General features: G+C 37.1%; 1 protein-coding gene across 6 annotated transcripts in view; it reads right to left on the bottom strand.

Moving 5' to 3' along the window:
• LOC118901066 (gamma-secretase activating protein) overlaps positions 1-21,247 on the bottom strand; it is a 92,674-nt gene that overhangs the window by 38,772 nt on the left and 32,655 nt on the right. For all 6 annotated transcript variants that reach the window (XR_005021285.1, XM_036864089.1, XM_036864086.1 and 3 more), the window contains 10 exons: positions 20,115-20,219; positions 19,814-19,873; positions 18,824-18,867; positions 17,809-17,894; positions 10,698-10,775; positions 9,202-9,279; positions 5,332-5,424; positions 4,968-5,185; positions 3,308-3,377; positions 2,701-2,783 (listed from right to left, as the gene is read on the bottom strand). Coding sequence is in view for 5 of the 6 variants with exons in the window: in XM_036864086.1 (XP_036719981.1) it covers positions 2,701-2,783; positions 3,308-3,377; positions 4,968-5,185; positions 5,332-5,424; positions 9,202-9,279; positions 10,698-10,775; positions 17,809-17,894; positions 18,824-18,867; positions 19,814-19,873; positions 20,115-20,219 (915 nt within the window). In the remaining variant the exon portion in view is untranslated. The remainder of the gene's footprint in view (positions 1-2,700; positions 2,784-3,307; positions 3,378-4,967; positions 5,186-5,331; positions 5,425-9,201; positions 9,280-10,697; positions 10,776-17,808; positions 17,895-18,823; positions 18,868-19,813; positions 19,874-20,114; positions 20,220-21,247) is intronic.

Below are 21,247 nucleotides of genomic sequence, written 5' to 3'. Positions count from 1 at the left end.
ACAACCTATCTCTTGCCTCGGGAAGGGAAATATTCTGTAAAGTTATGATTATAATAGTTGACAGTGTCACTGAAGGAAAGGATAAACTATTATGAAGAAATACAGAGTAAATAATGTATTATTTACACACTTCCATTTAAGAACAAAGGAGGCAAATTACATTTGCACCATCAAGCATAATAATAAGGTGGACACTTTCCTTTTTTGTACTTCTTCCTCGCTCTTTCACTTAAATGTATGATAGTTGGTCCCTGCCTCAGTAATGGGATTCTTTTTTGACCTCAGTGGAAAACTGTTCTGCACTTCATCCTCTACCGTGATTTCGGAAATAAGAGATCCCCATGAAGTGTTTACATAGCCAGATCACCATGGCAAATCTGCAAGATGCAATTCATATCAGGAAGTCCAAATTATAACATTCTGCTAACTAGTGAGCATTAAAACAGAAATTTAAATAAAAAGATAAACTGACAAAATTGCCACTTATTTATTTTAAAAAGTGTGTTTCCATGTTAATTATGTATATTAACCTGTCAACTAGTCAATTCCTCTTTCATTTCCTAAAAAATAAGTAGATGATATATGAGAAAATAGAAATAAAACCTGGTATTTGTTTAGAACTTAAATGTCCTGGGTTTTAATGACATACAATATTTCTGAGAAAAAGGGCATCACAGGGATGGGGAAATAAATTTCCAGAACATTCAAGCAACTGAGTCCTCCATTGGACAGGAGAAAGCCTGTAATAAAAATCTATGTATGCTTCACTTATCACTACTCAGCAATAGAAATTTCACTACAGCTCTAGGTTATAAATAGCATCTTCAAATAAGTATAACAAGGCTCACAGTCTGCAAAGCGTAATTCAGGATTATCTATGTGTAAGACAATATTTTCTAGTATCTTAAAAAAGATAACCCAATTCAGTTATTTACAGAAATAATCTGTCTCCATACAGAAGTGTGAAATTTATTTATTAAGGGTATAGCATTAAGAGCATATGCAGATTAGAGAAAAGAAAATGATTTACATCATTGCTAAAGAAAATCATAGGCTCATAGAATTTCAGGATTAGGAGAGACCTTTAAGGTAACCTACTCCAACCGCAAGAAGTCTAAAGCAACATGATAAACCCTAAAATAAGCTCTGTACGCAGTGGTTAAAACTTCGGGTTTTTTCATATTGCACTTCTTGTAGGACTTCCTGATGTCACTCTGTATGTCCACACATTTCCTCTGCCCCACAAAGAAGGAGAAATGCAAATGTGAAGAACTGCCTGTCAGGATGATACTCACACAACACCCAACTAACACGTGCTCCATGTTTAAACACAACCCTGGGAACTAGAGGTCCAGACCCGGGCTCCCAGACACTGAACACAGGACAGTGACAGCCAGCATTGGGTGGTGAGGGGAGGAAGATGAAATGTGCATTTCCTGCTTCTGGGGGAGGGGTACGGATTAACCTGCGAACTTCCTGCCACATTACCACAGAGTCTGCATGTATATTCACAAGGGTTCTTCAAACAATGAGGGCCTGGAGAAGAAACAAGCTCAGATCTTTTCTTATAATTTTACAGAGAGGCATGAAAGTTTACTAACTCTAACAGTGAGAGACAAGAAGAAAGGGTCTTTGGGAAAACACTACCGTTGCGTATACCAAAAATTTAGAAATTCGTCCAACATGGGACTTCCCTGGCAGTCTAGTGGTTAGCACTCTGCGCTTCCACTGCAGGGGGCACGGGTTAGATCCCTGGTCGGGGAACTAGGATCCTGTGTGCCGCGTGGCGCAGCCAGAGAAAACAAAAAAAAGGAAAAAAATTAATCAAACACATCTGATATGCCTTTTTAAAGGACTATATTTAGATAGTCTAAAAACAAAATGGGAAGTGTTACCATTTATCCTAGTACTTATTTTCCTGTGTCTGTGCTACCTGAATTAAATTTATTTTTCTAAATGCTTTTTTGATACAAACCTCTGCCTCAAGACTAAGCACACGGTAGTCCTAACATCTAAATATGAAAGGAGGAGAGGCAGAACCTTTTTTCAGGGGGAGCCTGTACATGGTTTTCACTTCTGATCCAACAAAGCTCAGTTTACTGAACCACATTCAAGAGAAAATGAACAATGTTTTCTCCTGAAACATTTCTTCCCAACTAAAAGGAAGGGAGTCTGGACCAACAGGAAGAAAAGGTTGAATGGCATGGAGTTGCTTAAGATTACTGACTTTTACTGATCTTGACGTTCTAAAGTTATCACAGATTTTCTTTCTAAGGCTGGGAAAAAAGTTCATGAAGGTGCTAATCTACTAAGTAAATAGAACAGCTCAGAATAACAGCAGTGGTCCAGCCGTTGCTCATTTATAAAACCCTAAGAAATATTTTCATCTACTCTAGCTGCTTGAAAAAAATTAAAAACTAAAACCATTTGAAGATGACAGAGGCTTCATTCTGCTTGGTAGTAGGAAGAGCAACACGTATGCTGTGCCTTCTCCTTCAGTTCTACTGTTTTATGTAAATAAAACTGGCCAACAGCAAGGACTCACTATTATTTTTCTGCCAGAAAACTCCAATTCAGATCCTTATGCATCAAAACAGAAATGAAATCACAACCTTGGTTACTGTGACAGGAATGTCCTACAACTGACCCACAGCAATGAATCAATTTTAATTACATAAAGAATACAAAGTGTTAACTTACTGTATCCCAAGTGAGCAGTGAGGAGTATGGCAAGAGTTTATCCATGTTACTTGTCTCTGGATAGATGCTCCAATATGAAGAAGCTGAGTAAGTTTTTGGGGGGAAAAAAGACATGTTTTAATATGAAGAATAAGGCAGTAGACATTGTAATTCACCCAAACAAGCAAACCCACAAGAGTTTTCATTGCCTTAGCCTTCATCTGCAAAAGGCTAATCGTTATGGTTCTATCCGCTGATTAAAATGTTCAGGTTCTACTTTTTACATTGAGAATAATTTTTAAAAAATTATTTGGCACTTACATCTATCCAAATGACGTTATAACCACTTCACACAGAACCAGCCAACACAATGCTTAAAAAAAATCACTAATAAGGTTATAGAATCAAGATCATATCTTATATGTCATCAGTCTCTGAACAGCCACAGCTTCTTACAAAACCACAAGAGAATGAAATTTAATTAGGTGCTGACTACAACAGAGTTAAAAAAAATGAAAAAACGCTCCGACCCAGCATTTTGACAGATTGAGGCATTATCAATTTACTGCTTTCCCTTAAGCAAAAGGGTCAAGGGTTCAACTTAATATGCACCATCAGCAACACCTACCAATTATAAATTCCTGAATGAGGTCAAATGAATGGCAGGCAGAGATGTTCTCAGAAATCCATTGAATAATCTTTAAAAAGTAAGAAGACAAATCTATTGGTATTTAAATCTGCACCCTGCCCCTACCACCAAAGAAGTACAAACTATATATGAATAGTTTAAAATTTTGTATCTCTTTTAGAATTGCCTAAGAACACACTCACTTCTACACAATCTCTGAGATACATAACGTAAGGCCGTGTGGGTAAAATATAAATGAGGTCCTTTTTGTACATCATTTTAATAAATGCCCTTGACTGGGATCCAAATAAGCCTTCTTGAACCCAATGTTCGTTTTTGCTAGAGTAGGGCATATTATAGCAAAGTCGCAGTGTGAAGAGCTATGGATACAGGAGAAAACCAAACTCAACCACTGAGCTTGGAGGCAGCAGACCTGGGTTTGAATTTCAGCTCAATTACGCCATTTAATCATTGTGAGCATGGCTATGCTATCAAGGAAGGTATAATCCCTGTTATATCAACAGTTCTCTCAATCAACCTCTATAACCATCCTCACCGCTGCAGGAACGAAACCCCTTGTTCCCGACCTTAGAATTGATGCTATGAGGCTTGCCTAGCCATAGAGCACTCTCGCATTTCTGATCCTGCCAATAATTGTTCTTATTTCCAAACCTACTCAAGCTACTTGTGCTTATTTTCACAATTAGTTAAGTTAATAAAATATTACCATAGACAAGTGAAATATGGATACAAAAAGAATGCTGGTGGGTCAATAAAAGTTGAAAGCTTGGGAAAGACTCCAAGACATGTCTCTAAAACACTTATTAAAAAACTAGGTGTGAGACAACTATAAAAGAAAAAATTGCCTGATATACACAAACTGCTTTGAAAGGATTTTTAAACTATTGACCTCCTTAGGGAATAAAATGAAAAGAAAAGAAAAAGAAAGTAACTGGAAGAGCCATACAGGTACAGATAAAGAAAGCCAAGACATTACTTAGTGGTTTTATGTAAGAAAAACGATTTTGAACTCCAATTAGCTGATACACAAAGAAAGGGCCTTAATCTACATTAAAAGATACGGGAATAAATGTACATTTATATATTTTAGGTTAAAAGAAAATATTTAGGCCATCTTTTTTTAATTGACCAACCACCCATTGGTCCCAATCAAGTCTAATGGGGGGTTTCTTCAACTTCACAGAATAGCTGTAATATTAAATGATAAGATGTATGAAAGTGCTTCATAAACTATAATGTGAAATATAAATGTGAGCTATCTCTATTTAAAATGTCATAAATAGATTTTATTTACCACCAGATTTTAGTCCTCTTCATGCTATACACCAAATACAAACCAGGAGAAAAAGTAGATATTTGAGAAACTATGTACCGAGCACTTCCTTGGAATGTTACCGATAGAGCTAACATTTACTCACAATATGGAAAAGAGAATAGTGAAAAGAACAGACACTCCCTCCCAGTCTGAGGTCTGTGTCCATAAAGAAGGAGCACAAGCGAAGAATATGTTCAAGTCAGGATGGAGACCATAAACCTCAATTGTTACCCAATAAAAATAACTTCTGTTCATTTCAGCCACTAAATGTACACGTCTTGTGTTGTCCATTTGCCACTTTTTAAACTTAAGCTACACTCCCACCTTGGCTTCCAGTCGCCGTGGGTCTCGGCCACATGAGAGCACACATTGCAACAAGGCCAGCTTCTCGCAGTCCAGCCGGGTGTTCCACAGGAACTCCAGTAAGTATGACTGGTTGAGGAGCGCCCTATAGAGCTTTCCGGAACACCAATCCAGGACCAGGGGTCCTGACAGTGACTGTAAAGGACTATGAGGTAGCATATCAATCACTTCACTGTTTCCTGGCCAAAAAAAAAAAAAAAAAAGTAGATCAGCAAATAAAAGAAGCCCCTCTCCCCCAAACATAAATATTAACGTTAAAACGAACCCCCAAAAAAAAACGAACCCAAATGTACCCTGTTCATGAGGGGAAAAACTACAGCCATACCTGTCAGAAACAGACTGTGGCAGATCAGGTCTGGATGTTGAATGTTAAGTAGATGAAAGAAATGACCAGGTAAGTAAACAGCCACATAATAGTCTGTGGAAGAGAAAGATTTAAGTCAGTTCCACGTGGCAAGAGCTGTACAGGTACAGATAAAGCCAACAACTTTACGGTATCCCTATTTTTCTTTGAACCTCTTAAAACACAAAGGTTTTGACCAATGTAATAAGAAGCTGTCTGATGTCAGTACGGTCCATCTTCCTAGCAATATCTCGTTTATTTCTACCTGTAGCTAATTTTCTTCAGACAGTTAGCCATGGTTATCTTAACTTATATCTGTAGTTTTGTTTCTAAGAGAACTGTGGCTTTATAGGAATCTAAATGAGCTCTGAGAGCAAGTTAGAATAAAATATATACAGCAACATGAATTATTCCTTAATCTGACAGGCTGGAAATAGCTTATCATGGGAATTTCCTGCATAATTTCTGCCATGTGGGGGAAGCTCTACAATCTAGTTTCCTATGTCTGCCCACTGCTCATCATGTCATCATCTTCTCTAAAGAAGCTTTAAATTGATACTCATCAAAACAGTCTCTGCAGGCATTCTGACACTTTGTGAAGTACTAATTTGTTTCCATGCATAGCAAGCTGCCTAGAATGCACATCTTCACAGTCCCTGCACTAGATATTTCTGTACAAAGAACATTTGTATACAGATTGAGGCAAGGTATAAAAAATAGGTTTCTGGAGAAGGGGGCAGGGTAGAAGTAGCCCTTGCCAATAATTTTTCTAGGATCTTAGAAAAACAAAGAAACATACAACAGTAGTGAATTTCATATAGATGAAACATTTAGATTATAAGTGAGCCAGCTAGACTCTTTTTTCCCTAAGAAGCAAAGAAATACATGCTGATAATGTGCATAGAAGGCATTCTGTGGAAGGGAAAGGAAAGAGGATGTAAAACTCTAACCAGTTGACTTATAAGTGTCCTTTCAGTCACTGTGGATTCAGTGATGTTAAAGTAGTTAGCACAAGTGGTTGCAATAATGTTACCATTATGGTAATGCACAAGTAGAAAAACACAAATAACGATATAGTAGGGCACAGTGGAAAGGCGTCAAATGACCTAGATTAACTCCTAGCCCTACCGCTTAACCAGTTAATTAGGGTGGTACTATGTCCCTGGGAGAGGGGGCATTTGGAAATACATGAGGATGTTCTGAGTTGTCACTATTATTCAGGTAGAAGGGAGATTCCTACTGCCATTTGATGAGCGAGTGGGCTCCAAGGAGGTTAAATCCCTCAATGTGCAGGACCCTCCCACCCAAAAGTTACTATCTCACCAAAAATGTCAATAGTACCTGTGGTAGGCTGAATGACGGCTCCCAAAGATGTTCACATGGTAATCCCCGGAGCCTATGAATATGTCACCTTAAGTAATAAAAGGGACCTTGTAGATGTGATTAAGGATCTTGAAGTGGGGGGGTGTATCCTGGATTATCCAGGTGAAACCAATGTAATCACAAATGGTTTTACAAGAGGGAGGAAGAGGGAGAATGACTACAGAAGAGAAGACCACATGATGATGCGAGAGACTGGAGTGAGGTGGTCACAAGCCAAAAAATGCTAGCCTCTATATGCTGGAGGAGGCAAAGAATGAATTCTTCCCTGGAATCTCCAGAAGGAACCATTTCTGCCCCCACCTTGACACCTCAGGACTCACTCATTGCAGAACTCTCACCTCCAGAACCATAAGATAATGTGTTATTTATCTAGGGGCTAAATGTGTGGTGATTTCCTATTGCAGCAATAAACTAATATAGTGCCCCTGATAAGAGACACTAAAAGAAGCTTGGGCACACATCACAGACTTTCTGAGACTCAGTTTCATTATCTGTAAAATGGGGATAACATCACCAAGAACAATTGTTGTAAGGATCAAGATAACAAGTAAAACACTTAGAATATAGTATTAATTTTTAAAATGATAGTTTTTTAATGTATAAACATATCTTTCTTATATACAGGTGTTTGGGGTTCAGGGAAAACTTCCTCCAAAACTCTATTCTTTAATATTTCAATCAATATAAGCCCCTTTTAAGAGGGTGACAATTCAGGGAAATTCCATGCAATAAATTGCAAAAAAGACATCACTCAAAAAGCAATACTGTTGTCATAAAAATTACCTCTAGAATACTTCTAATCTTGGGTACAATTTTGTGCCTATATATTAAAATCTGTTTAAAGAAGGAAAGATGACTTAATGTGAGATAGCCTACTTTTACAAAGCTCTAGTATTTTTGCCCTCTCCACGCTCTGAAGACCAGAGATTAAATCATGCCTGCCCTTTTCAAGAGTCATTCCCAGGGGTAAGAAGAGGAAGGATACCTTTGACCTCACAAAAGGCTAAGTTTTTTTAGTGGAGAGTTTCCCACATCACTCTTGAGATGGGATGCTGATAAAGGATTTCTGATAAGAATCAAGTCTCAGACCCAGGAAACCTTATATTTATCCTTCTTACCACAGGAAGCAGCAGAAGCAGGCCTCTCTAAAGCAACTTCCCAGAGGTTCAGAGCTCATATTAAAAATTGGCACATACTGGCCCACTTAGCATAAGATATCTCTCCTCATCAATAGTATCATTCAAAATAAAAATCTTTTTTTTTTGCAACAGTGTGGATGGACCTAGAGAGTATTATGCTCAGTGAAATAAGTCAGACAGAGAAAGACAAATACGCTGTTATCACTTACATGTGGAATCTAAAAAATAAAACAAACAAATATATATAACAAAACAAAAGCAGACTTACAGATACAGAGAACAAACGAGTGGTTACCAGTGAAGAGAGGGAATGGGGGGGCAAGACAGGGGTAGGAGATTGAGAGGTACAAACTACTATGTATAAAAATGTACAGCACAGGGAAATATAGCCATTGTCTTGTAATAACTTTAAATGGAGTATAATCTATAAAAATATTGAATCACTATTTGTACACCTAAAATTAATATAATATTGTAAATCAATTATACTTCAACTAAAAAAGACCAAAAAAAATATTTTTATGGTCTTTATCACTTTGGTTCTCACTTTTCCCAGTTCCTTCACATAACACCTTCCTAAACCTTTGTCATGATAGTAGATGGGCTGGGAAACAGGGAAAGAAGAAAATATTAAAGAATCCATCTGCTCTAAACCTGAAGCTTTTCTTTTTAAAATATTGTGCCATATCCCATATGCAGGCAAACAACAGTTCTGCTTAGTCTTGTGCTAACCGGTGTGTGCCCCTCATCCCAACTGGCATGGAACAGCAGCTTTCAGTAGGGAGGTACATAAACCCCTTCTTTATTTTCTTCATTACAGACTCACTATGTTTAAGCCAAATACTCAAGTTCCCTTTACCATACTTACTCAGTGAAAAACAACTCAATCAAGCTGATCCATAAATAATTTATGGGACTCAGAAGCCTGTAGCAATTACCAACAGGGAACGGACAATTTCTCAAGAGCCTTTGTCTCTCTAGAACCAAGGGACAACATCACATATTATTTCTCATAGGCTTTTAGGAAACCTCTCGCTCACTGTCATCATTTTTATACTAACAAATGGCTTTTTAGGATTGCTACTAAAAACATAAGGAAGCCCACAGCCTAGGTTCCCTAAGAAAGGAGATACATCACCTCGTCCCCCTGCCAAAAGGCTTTTTTTTGGTTGGGGGGGGTGGTTCCAGAGAAAACCTTCCCTTATCTGGCTTCAAAAAGGTCAGTCACAGTCATCACAACCTGAGTCCCAAAGAGGCATGAGGAAAATGAGGCATAACATGTACTGGAAGGAAGAGACAGAGCAGAGAGACGCCTATGCCTCTCACTCACCAAGGCTGAGAAAAGTAATGCCCTTTGTCACACGTGAGTCAACATGCCCAAGAGTAGCAGTGAAGGTCTTGCTGTGCCCTGTGGAGAGAGAACATGAAGCCAGAGAAAGGATGTTAAGAAACAAAGAGCTGGAATTCCACCCAAGGCAGTGACTCCATGACATACGCTCCACATTTAGTAACTGTGAAACTGACAAAGCAAGTGTCTTTGGAGCCCTAGAGCTCATGGTTCCCCATCATTCTCCAAAAATCAGCACTGAAGGCGGATCACCTGAGTGCAGTCACAAGCCAGTAGTTGTTCTGGGCTTATGGATAATCTTAGACCTTAAAAGGTGGGTTGTGCTGGGATAGAAGGACCTGAAGAAATCTACTTAAGGATCCAAGAGGTGGAGGAGAGCAGGTGGCTCACTGGCCCTCGTGCCTCAAGGTTCACTGCCACACTCTTGCAGTCATTAAGGCCCTCAGAGGCTTCTCTGAATCACTTAGGAATCTCACTGTGACTCAGAAAGGGTGTTAGACTATCTACTAAACTCAGTGTAGTGTTGGGCTTCACTCTCCACTCTTCTAACTCTTAATCACAGTTATTAGCTCTTAATAAAACTTTCAGAAAAGTTTTATTTTCTGGCTTTAATCGTTAGATTAATCATTAGAAAAATGTATGATAACGTTCCACAAATATCAGACTTGTACTATTAAAGCATATATATAGGTCTTCTGAATTTACTTTTACTTTCTTCATTATTAAGTTATTCAACTCTTTTAATCTCTAACTTCTGAAGGTACTATTAGGCACTCCTGCAGAATAAACTCTGGTGTGACCTGGCATAAATTTTTTTTTATTTTGAAAATTCTAATTTTAAGCAATTTAACTCTTTCCACAGTATGTACTATATAAATACTAATTTTAAGGAACTAAACAAGCGAAATAAATACTCTTTAGTATGGTTCAGGCTAAAACTATTAAAGGGCACTCTGTGACCAACTCCAGAGTTAGAAAAGTTTGGGCACTTTACTCCTGTCCCCAAGACTGACTGTTGACATATCAATTTCTTGGGCCACAGATGTATGAAATGAAATAAATGTATCTTAGGTCTAAGACCTGTTAAGGACCGAGACCATGGAAGCTTTTAACTAAAACTTTATGTACCTTTGTAAGTTAAATCTATTGGTACCTTTCAGTTAGTAATAATAAAAAAGCAAACACACACACTTTGGACAAATACATCCCTTAGCATTGGTCTCCAGGCTTAGAAAAAAGACACAGGTCAAGAAAAAAATATATTACAAAATATTATTTAAAATGTAATATAAAAATAATTAGCTAACTTAATATTCATCATTCATGAATTTCTTCAGGAAATACGTATTATATAGGTATACAGATATACAATGTACTGATTGAATTTGTTACAAGGTTATAAGACTTTAAAGTCTATCTACTTTGCTGCTATTTGGAAAAAATGACTATGTAAAAGTAAAAAAATAAATGAAAAGTACCTTTATGAAAGTAAAGCACTGAATACGTGATTTGTTCCCAAGAGTCAAAGTTCGGGCAGTAACATACACACAAACTTCCTAGAAGGAAGAAGGTATTTAGTAAAGCTTAAAAGAATCGTAGACAAATAGAAAGTTTCCTAAGCCACTTAACCTTACTGGTATTCCTTTAGATGTTCTGCCCCAATTTACCTCATAGATTATTCCCAAATTCTAGAAATGGACTATTAACAAGTTGCTAAGAAATTTCAATTCAACAATTACTCAGCACACACTATAAGCAATTTATTGTGGTAGGTTACTGAAGGCTAAGAAAATGGAGAGAGAGAGATTTCTGTATATGAAATCATGGGAACCTGGAGAAGTTTACAAAGCTTCACGAGATTCTCCTTACATACATATACTCCCCTGTGCCCTTGTTTAGCTTGCTTTCCAGCCATTACTAATAGCTATGGATCTCAGTTTATCAAAAATGTGTCTCCTATTTACAGAAAGTTTCAAGTGTTCTTCTTTATCTAGAATGGAAAGCAAACTGGGGCAACAAGAGCAAGTGTGGTGTGTGAGCCTGTCCCCATCCATATTTGGGTCACTGAGTAGAGCTCCTGGCATAGAGTGGCCTTTCCAGATGAGCCCTGACCCCTCACTTAGCCCGCCACTCCAGAACAACCTCAGCCTTTCCACCTGCTTCAATGTGTAAAACTGTCCATCACCTCTAGCAGCTGTTCCCACCTGGACAGACTAGATAAGTCCATCAATGACCTACAAATGAGGGCATTATGCTTAAACTGATACTTCTATTCTAATGCTAGCATTTATGTGATCACTTGAAATAGGAGATTTCCAGGGTGGAAAGGAACTTGACAAGGAGCCTGGAAACCTGGGTTCTAGTCCCAGAGCGAATATTAACTAGCTGTGTGAACTCAATCATTATTCTACTTCAGTGAATTGCAGTATTTCCTCTTCCATACTCCACTAGAGTTCCTTTATCAAAAATCATGGTAGGAAAAAAAGGCCCATTTTCCCTAAGAAGGCTATTTAAGGACATATTTAAGCATTTCGTTATAATATTTATCCTTTGTGACTCTTTTAATGACTTTTAAGACTGCCATATATTGTTAGAAAGTCATTTCATTGCAATATTTTCAACACAAAACAACAAAAAAGAATAACTTTATCAGATAAAAAAGTAACAATTCTGTTAGATTTAAAATTACTGTTATGCTTAATGACCACACAATGATAATACCTTTTCTTTAAAATTACAGCAGACTCGCTAAGAATAAAATAATGCTGTACTAAAGCAGATACAAAAATAGTAATTATAAGAGTTACAAAAGTCCTCTGTACCACTTTGACTACTTTTATACAGTAAACATACTACCAGCAAAAACCCTACTGGTTTATCCTGTTCTTTTACGTTCTATGATCACAGGCATTTTTAGCAAACGGAGTTAAAACTTCATCCTCTCTAGTAATAAAGAAATAAGAATTAAAACAAGGCACCACATTTTTCCTTTCAAATTAGCGAAGTTTTAAAAATGATAACCAATTCTGTCAATGGAGCAGTAGGAAGAACATTCTCAAATAATAGTAATGAAAGAGTGAACTAGTACAACCTCTCTGAAAAACAGTTTTGCCGAGGATTAAATACATTCACACCTGTTGACCCAGTAATTCTTCTTTTAGGAATCTACCTTGAGGAATGAACATGAAACGTCAAAAATATAAGGAAGATCATAACCTCCATTCTAGGAAAATCCTCTGCACACCGTCCTTTAGAGAATTGAGGTTATCATTTTCCTTGTTTTGAAGAAAGTTAAAGTGAGATATAGAATAAACTAACCTAATTACATACACCAAGAGCCATACTCAGATCTCATAAGCAAATATCTCCAAATAGTTATGTTGTGGCTTAGCCCCGCCTCCCAATCCCAAAGGGGGAAAAAAAGACACAACAAGGGGAAATGGGCTGTGCACAGGCTCTGCAAAGTTGTCCCAACTCTAGAATTTTCTTTGATAATGGAAATGTTCGATATCTGTGCTGTCCAATATGGTAGCCACTAGCCACATGTGGCTACTGAGCACTTAAAGGATGGCTGGTGTGACTGAGGAACTTCTTTTAAATTTTATTTAATTTTAATAACTTAAATTTAAATAGCCACATGTGGCTAGTGGCTACCCTCTTGGACAGCATAGCTCTGGAGCACTGGTTCTCAACTCTGAAAGTACATTAAAATTACCTGGGCCCACAGATGCCTAGGCTCCACCTGAGATCAACTAAATCAGAATCTCTGGGGTGAGATTCAGGCATCAGTATTTTTTAAATTTGCCTGAGTCATATTAATTAAATTCTCTAAGCCTCAGTTTCCTCAGTTGTAAATAACGAAAACAGAGAACCTCCTTCGTATGGTTCTAATGTGAGTGTTAAATGAGGTAATATGTATAAAGCTCTGGCAAAGAAGTTATAGCTGGTCATAAAGGTTAGCTGCTTTATTATTATTATTTCAGAATAATTTTGCTGCTATTTACAAGTTGGGGGAAGTCAGAGTTTGAAAAAACAAAGCATGCTCTTAATGGCGTATCCAGAGATGTGTAATGAATATTCATCAATGATGAAGATAACATCTCAAAGTTGGCTAGCCTGGGGGAAACCATTTGGACAATGAAAGCTATTATGGACAAAGTTTTCCAAGGGAAATTATCTCATTGTAAAAGGCTCTATAAAATGCTAAAACACAGGCCTAATTCTGGGAACTTGTGAAGGGCAACTCTTGCAATTATATGTCCAGGAAGGAGAAGTTACACTTTTCACCCCTCGCTACCTCCCAGTAGGTGGTGCACAAGAAAGAATTACAGCCACCATGGACTTAGAACACACAGGAGAACTCCAAGTACAGCTTCAGGGTTGACTATCGGATAGGGAGTGTATTTTCTTTCCTTCAATTCTTTAGGAGGTCCCTGATTTGTAAAAAATTTATTAGAAAAATCTATACAAACTCGTAATCTTAATACATAAGTGTCCTGACATTAGCAGAGCACTTTTGCCTATCACCAACTTTCATGAGCAGCCTCCAGATTTTAACCTCTAACTCCCTGGAAGGTAGCAGATATCATTTCTTAGGGCAGGAAAATTCAAGACAAAGATGCTTTCAAGAATGTAAAAAGTAATGCTGAAAGGACAAAGTAGCTCCCGATGACCAATATGTGACAATTGAACATCCAATGCTATTACAGCATCAGCGTTAATGTAAATAGTTGAAATAAGTTGAGATTGTAAAAAGCTCTGAGTCTACCTATATTTTTTTCATGAACCATGTTTTCTGTTCTTCACACCAGTGGAAAATTAAGCTCCCTGTTATAGAGGGAGCCATATAGGGATTAGACTATTTGCTCCCTTCTCCATCCCTACTTTGCTGAAGTAGGTATTTGTTTGTTTTAACCACAAAGGTTAAAAAGTTATTTCTGAAAAGTAATTTGGGAAATACATGAACTGACAACTTCTTAGTTGAAAAGCAAAAGGGTGCTTCTCTGGTTTATTTCTTCGTAAATCTGGAAGCATCCCATTTGAAACAGGCTTATTTTTTCTATTTCAAAGCTGACTGCGAAAAGCAAGGCTCATTTGCTATTCTCCTAGATGTTGCTGAGAAAGGAAAAAACAGACTCTTTCACATCTCGTGCCAGATTAACCTAACATTTTATTTCTTAAGATATGTCATAGATAGCCTATTTATAAGCTGCTACTGTTCATGAGAAATTCCTATGGGAATAAAATAAGAAGGAATAAAAGCTTCATAGAATAAAAGCCTAAAATGATTATTTATATCCAACAGATTTAAAGTCAAGTACAAGGTAGTCAAGTACTACCCTGGTCCCACCACATGAGCTCTGGATCCCATTACATCCCACCTTCTAAGCAAATTTGCTCTACTGGTCATTCCTCTCTGCTGTGTATTGTCATCTTTTCTTTTCCACTAAATATCCTGTAAGCATTCAAACATACTAGAGTCCCTACTGTCTCAAAAAATGATATTCCCTAAATCCTACTTTCCCTTTCAGCTGCTGCCTCTCTCATGCCTGCACATGCTGCTATAATTTTTCAACTCCCACATGACACTTAACCCATCACAATCAAGATTTCACCTCAATCACCCAGCACAAACTACTCACAGTAACCTCCATGAAGCTATACCCAATGGACTCCACCTCTCACCACCTACTAACAGTCACTCTCTTTTATGGAACTCCCTCTGCTCTTGGCTGCTATAACACCTCACTTGGTTTTCCTCTTCTCTCCCCATACTTTTTCCTTTTTCTTTGGATGTTCCACCTAACCTTTATATATTTTTGCTCCCAGATCTAATTCCTAAACCTCTTCCCTTTTGACCCTTTACCCTTCCCATGGCTTCAAATGCCAGCTATGGTCTAACAACTTCCACACTGATTCATCTCCAGTCCCGACTCCCCTTCTAAGCTCCAGGTCTCTTAGTTAACATTTCCAAAACAAAACTCACAATCTCCCTTTCTAAGCCCCACCAAAACCACTGTACCTCAGTAAATGGCACCACTGTTGACCCATTTGCTTCTGCCAGAAACCTGAGAACCATTCCTCTTCATCTAGTTCATAGCAAGTCTCCTCAGTTCCATCTCCAAAATTCATCTCAAACCCACCTAGTTCTCTCCCTCTCTACTGCCCATCCCAGATCAAGCCACTCTCATCTCATATATATGACTACACCTTATCCTAACTGCTCATCTCCCCACTTTTTCTCTTGCCTCCTCTGAACTATTCTTCACACAGCAGCCACAGCGATCTTTTCAAAATACATATCTAATCATGTCACTACCCACTTAGAACACTTCAGTGAAGGACCGTCAATGGATCCTAAAACCACCAGATGAACAGTTGTTGGGGAATAGGATAGTAATTAAATGCCAAAGTATCACCTCACAGATTACTAACGCAAAGGTTGAAATGTACCTTTACAAGGGAGACAGGCAGTGGTTACCACTTAACCAAATGACCAAACTTAGCTTCACTAACAGTAGGACATCCTTACATTATACGTTTCCTGATCTGGTGCAAATAAAGTTCACAACATCACCTATGAAATATTCTTACCAAAAGTGTTTAACCTATGTCTAACAACGCCTTTAGGCCTAACTTCCAACTTACAGAAAATGTAAAGGAAAGGGAAAGAAGTTAAATACTTCCAAAAAGAAACAATTAGACAAATCCAGAATGTGAGATATTCCACAAGGCAAATAGCCTGGACTCTTCAAAATGTCAATGTTGTGAAAAGAGAAAAAAAGGGACAGAAGATAGGAGGCGGGAATCGGTCTACATTACGACACTGCAAAGACAAAACAACCAAATGTAACGCATGAATCTTTTAAAAGTTATATGCATACATCTATTCATTTACATGCATACACATATATACATACACGTGAAAAGGACTTTTTAAAAAACAATTATGGAAATTTGAATATGAAATAGTTTACTGATTAATGTAGCTAATTTCTTTCAGTGATAATGGAAATGAGATTATGTAAGAGTATCCTTAACCTACGGAGATACATGCTGAATTATTTAGTGGTAAAGTATCATGGTGGCTGCAACTTACTTTAATGATTTAGTCAAAAAAAAAAATGCTATCTATTTAAGAGGAGAATGATAAAGCAAATGATAAAGCATTGTGAATGATATGATTACTTAAGTAAAAGGTACATGGATGTTCATTATATTCTTGAACTTTTCTGTACACTTGAGCATTCTCAAAATAAAAGGTCGTCATAAGAAAAAAAAAAACTTTAATGACCTTATGACTCTTGAGATAAAACCTAAAACCCTTCCATGGTCTGCAAGGCCCTATACAACCTGGCCCCTGCCTACCTCTTCAACGCTCTCTCTCAATACTCTCCCTCTTGATCACTCTACTTCAGTCACCCTGTTCTTAGTTCATATACATCCTTCAAGTCTCAAGGGAAATATCATTTCCTGCCCTAAACTCCCCAAGACTGGTTTATAGAGGGACTTACAAGGCTGAGGGAGACCCTGGATGGACAGAAAAACTACAGGATGGATTTTGAAGGAGTGAGGTGGGAAAGGAAGCAATTTTCAGTTTTCATTCTGTAAAATGAAATGTACTGGCTGGTCTAGAACATATTTGAAGATATTAGTAGCTTCCATTAAACATCTGTTATATGCTCTCATGGCCTTCTGTAGTTCTCATTCATAAAATGTACCATGACTCTATTCAAATACTACGTGTGCACTTATTTAATGTCTAACATCCATACTGAATAGTAACTCTCTAGTAAAAAAGGTTTAGGTCAGTTTTGCTCACCATTGTATCCCCAATACCCAGCACACAGTAAGTGCTCCGTAAGTGTCAGCTCAATGAATACCACATAATTTGGCTTTAAAGGAAAGCAATTTTAGTCTAAGCATTACTTAAGTGGTAACTGTCCACTCAAGTTGGGATGTTAAAAATGGCTATGAGATTTAGTTATTAGAGTTGATTATTTAGATGATTATTATGGTTAATGAGCAGTTTTTCCACCAGATTGATTGACTGTAATCATACTCCTCTCCTCTCATTTTCAGGCATTTTTTTCCCCTCTCTATTTTCTCTATCTACAATAAATAGGTGTTAAGAGATGGAATATTGTACACTAACAACTTTATGTGAAGCTCTGATTGTCAGCTCAGGTTATGGCATGGCTCTTAAAGCAGCTAAGCACATAGGTTTAGAACCCAAACATCAGTAAGCCTGACACAAAAAGCATCCCGATCATCGTATGCCATTTGTTAAAAATGGAGCAGGTGAGAAAATGTAGCTTGATTAAATATGAATCTATCCCCTTTATTAGAACAATAATACAAAAACTAACTATTAGGACAATAATCTGACTGTGGCTTCTTTTATACAGACAGCAAATGTATAAAATTACAGTGGAGAAGGTAATTTGGTATGTCAATATCCATATAATCACTTATGTAAGAGTGTGGCCCTATTATATTTTATTTTCAGGATCAGTATAGCTAAACAATGGCTAAATGTATGGAAATCAAGTATAATTAAGTAAATTGATAAATACAACACGGTTCTACCTGTATGGTTGGTAAAAACACACAAGGTTGGGTGTTTGGATAATTTCTCTTGGTCTTGAAGATCATCATATCCAAAGTTGACAAGTCTAAGAACATAAATGCATTTACAAATAAGTTCCCTCATAAAGGATGTGAGTAATCACTATAATTTACCCAAAGAAATAGAGACATGTCCTCGAGAAATTCCAGTAGATAATATGTCTTTTTGTTAAAACAAAACAAAACAAAAAAAAACTATAAAACAGTAATTTTTAAAAATACAAGTTACATAAATGGCATGGCCTGGCAACAGAGAAAAATATATATATTCCTTTCAACTTACGTTTTTATAATTTTTTTTGATTTTAGAGTAATGCTGACATTATGTTTCACAATGGACAGAACTGAATATTCATATATGATGAAATAAAGGTAGTGAAATATGTAACAGTTTGGGATTACCATTAATTCAAGAAGACTTTCATTTCTTCTGTGCAGTTATAGCCTTGTGTCTATTTTTTCAAAAGTGTCTCATGTTTTTACTACACGTAAAATAATCTGGGGGAAAAAAACCTCACCTTTTGTGTAAAAAGGAAAACAGGAAAAAAAGTAAAGCAATAGACTCAGCTGAGCTATAAGTGGATCGACCTGCAATATCCTCTTTGATGGCAACAAGAAAAGGGTTTTGATGTTTGATTCTAAACGTAGTTCTCTCTCTCACTCATCGAATGCTTTTATTGAACCACAGGGAGAAGAGCACTTCCATAGATCAAAATAAGTGGAGACGCCCTACAGAAATAAATGACTAAGAAAAATCAATATGATTGACTTTCCATGGAAAAACCCTGTGTTCATGCTTGATAACATTGTTTATATTCCCTATAGAGAACAGAAACAGAAAAGATGACACCCCCTCACACACACAGCATATCAAACTATCCTTTTATCTGCATACCATAGATTAGGTATAAATATTATATAATCATTCTGCTGACAAGTGTCTATAAAAATTAATAGTAATCTATGAGTAACTTACTTGAATCCTGAATCACTTAATGATACGTCCAAGGGTGCTTCAAACTGTCAAAAAATCAGGAGAAAACAATGTGAAAAATGACATTAGTTAAGTGATGATAGTTCTGGAAACCAGTGCAAACCTGACAACACTGTGCTTGCCTAATGATGAAGAGCTCCTTTAACCAGCATTATCTTCAGAGGATATCCCCCAAATCCACAGACAGAAAGTTCACTGGGAACATTATGGAGTTTACATACATCACAAGCTTGATGTGTATTTATTTCTCAAAAGGCAAACTTTGCTTCAGATTTGACTACCATAAATGGGTTTTATAATAAGCCAATTGGAAGGTGTAGACTTTTACAAGACACAGATGATCACGTATGGAGGGAAGGACTGGGTGTCTTTAGAAAGAGAATGAGCGAGTCCAAAAAAGGGGGTAGGAGGAGTAAATGAAATCCTTGTAATGGTATGATATCAATCTGTATTAGACACCAATATTAATCCTAGTCAAGAAGAATAATAATGTTCTGTCCATCACAGATAAAGATATTTGCGACTCCTCACTACAAGGCTGGCACTCCAAATAGCTTTTCCAGGAGTGGTTCTAGATTTGTACTGATTGAACTCTACCCTCTCATTGACTTTTTACCTTATACTCAATCCACCATCACATGTTCTTTTGGATCAAATGATGCATAATTACATAAAGCTATCTACTATTAACCACGCCTACTACCTCCTACTGATACTCACTCTTACCCATTTTTCTTTAATATGAGGCATTCAGTTAGCAGAAACTTACTGTGTGTGCTCTTCTAATAATCTATATTAATTGCATTTGTTACAGAATTGAAGCCTTGAGATGGCAAGAACTATTTTACTTGCTCATACAAGTGAGTAAAAAACAAGACCAAGAATGTTAAAATGCTGTTTATGATAATAACTCTCTTTAAAAGGGGCAATGGGTTATAAAATTTCCTTAGCCCAATCATTTTCTGGACTTACCATTAAGCTAAAGTGCTCATCAGCATAAAACTGGATGCATTTTAAGACACTCCTCGATTTCTAAAAAAGAAAACAGAGTAAGTGACAAATTAACAAAAAATCAACAAAAACACTAGTTTAAAGAGAGAGAGAAAAGGAAGCAGCCAAAAATCAAACAGTAATGAAAACCTTTTCATTATTTTTCATCAACTTTTGTCGACTGCCCCATCAATGAAAATGAAGTAATTAATAAATTACAATAACAATAATGTCAAAATTAAAATACTCTCACAAAAAGGAGGGCCAGTGGACTAGTTTTTACCTTCAGATCAATGTAGTATAATCTCTGCTCTGACATATCCCACTGAGCCCAAACAAAATCTTCGGCTACTCTCTCTCTTGGGAGATGGCCAGAATTTTTAATTACCTAAGGAGGCAAAGAGATTTTAGAAATAAATAACTATTTTAAAGGAGAACATATCTGGGTTTCAAAATTATTTTGCTTATTCTATCTTTATAATACATGTAAATACTTCCACAGTTTATTTTTAGTAGCCCCTATTGCCAATACATACACATGGAAAGTCTTTCCAAAAAAGATTTAAGGCATCATTTCATTACTTGCTCATCACAAACACTCTGCAATAAACTATCTTATTTTTATTCTTAGTTTGGCAGACAGGCTGGGGCTGCTGAAGGCAAGGCCACACCTAACCACAAACCAACACCTGGGCTAACACAAGATTCAGAGCTCCCTGTTCTGGACATAACCCACTCAGGTATCTGCAGTCTGGAGGGCTTTACCACCAAAGGTAGAGACTGTTTGGCCAAGGGAAAACTCAGGCCTGGGAGAGGAGGGTTGTGGGCAATGATCCTAGATCTGCCATAAACTCTTCATGTGTCTTTGGTCATGCTTCTTACCTTTATGTCTTCCACAATGAGTATGATGATACTGCCCATCTCTCAGCAATACTTAACTATTCATCCTTCAAGACCCAACTTAGGCATTGCCTCCTGTAGAAATCCTTCCCTCACCTCCAAGATGAAGGCAGAGCTCCCCATCTCTGTATTCCTATGGTGCTTTGGCATGCTTCTATTACAATTACATTTTAATTAATGTTATAAGTCTACCCCAGTGAGTATGCACTCTTCTACAACACCTTTATATTCTCAATGGCTTGATTGTTTCTAGCATGTAGAAGTACTCAAGGAATACTTATCAAAAGAAGGAAAATGAAGTAGGGTATGCAAGGGTAAATTGCCAAGGAAATGATAAGTGCAATACAAGGAATTAAGAACTCACTTTCCTCAAAAATGCTCATCAAGCAAAGGTAATCTATATTGGGACAGATGAGTAAATAATGAAGACAAATTGATGTAGAAGAAATAAGGAAAAAAGGGAACATCAGAATGGTCCATATTCATACCTCAACCTCTCTAATCCTAAATGGGATT

This window comes from Balaenoptera musculus, chromosome 9, assembly GCF_009873245.2.
Source record: "Balaenoptera musculus isolate JJ_BM4_2016_0621 chromosome 9, mBalMus1.pri.v3, whole genome shotgun sequence".
Classification (NCBI taxonomy): domain Eukaryota; kingdom Metazoa; phylum Chordata; class Mammalia; order Artiodactyla; family Balaenopteridae; genus Balaenoptera; species Balaenoptera musculus.
This window is presented reverse-complemented; position numbering and strand designations above follow the sequence as displayed.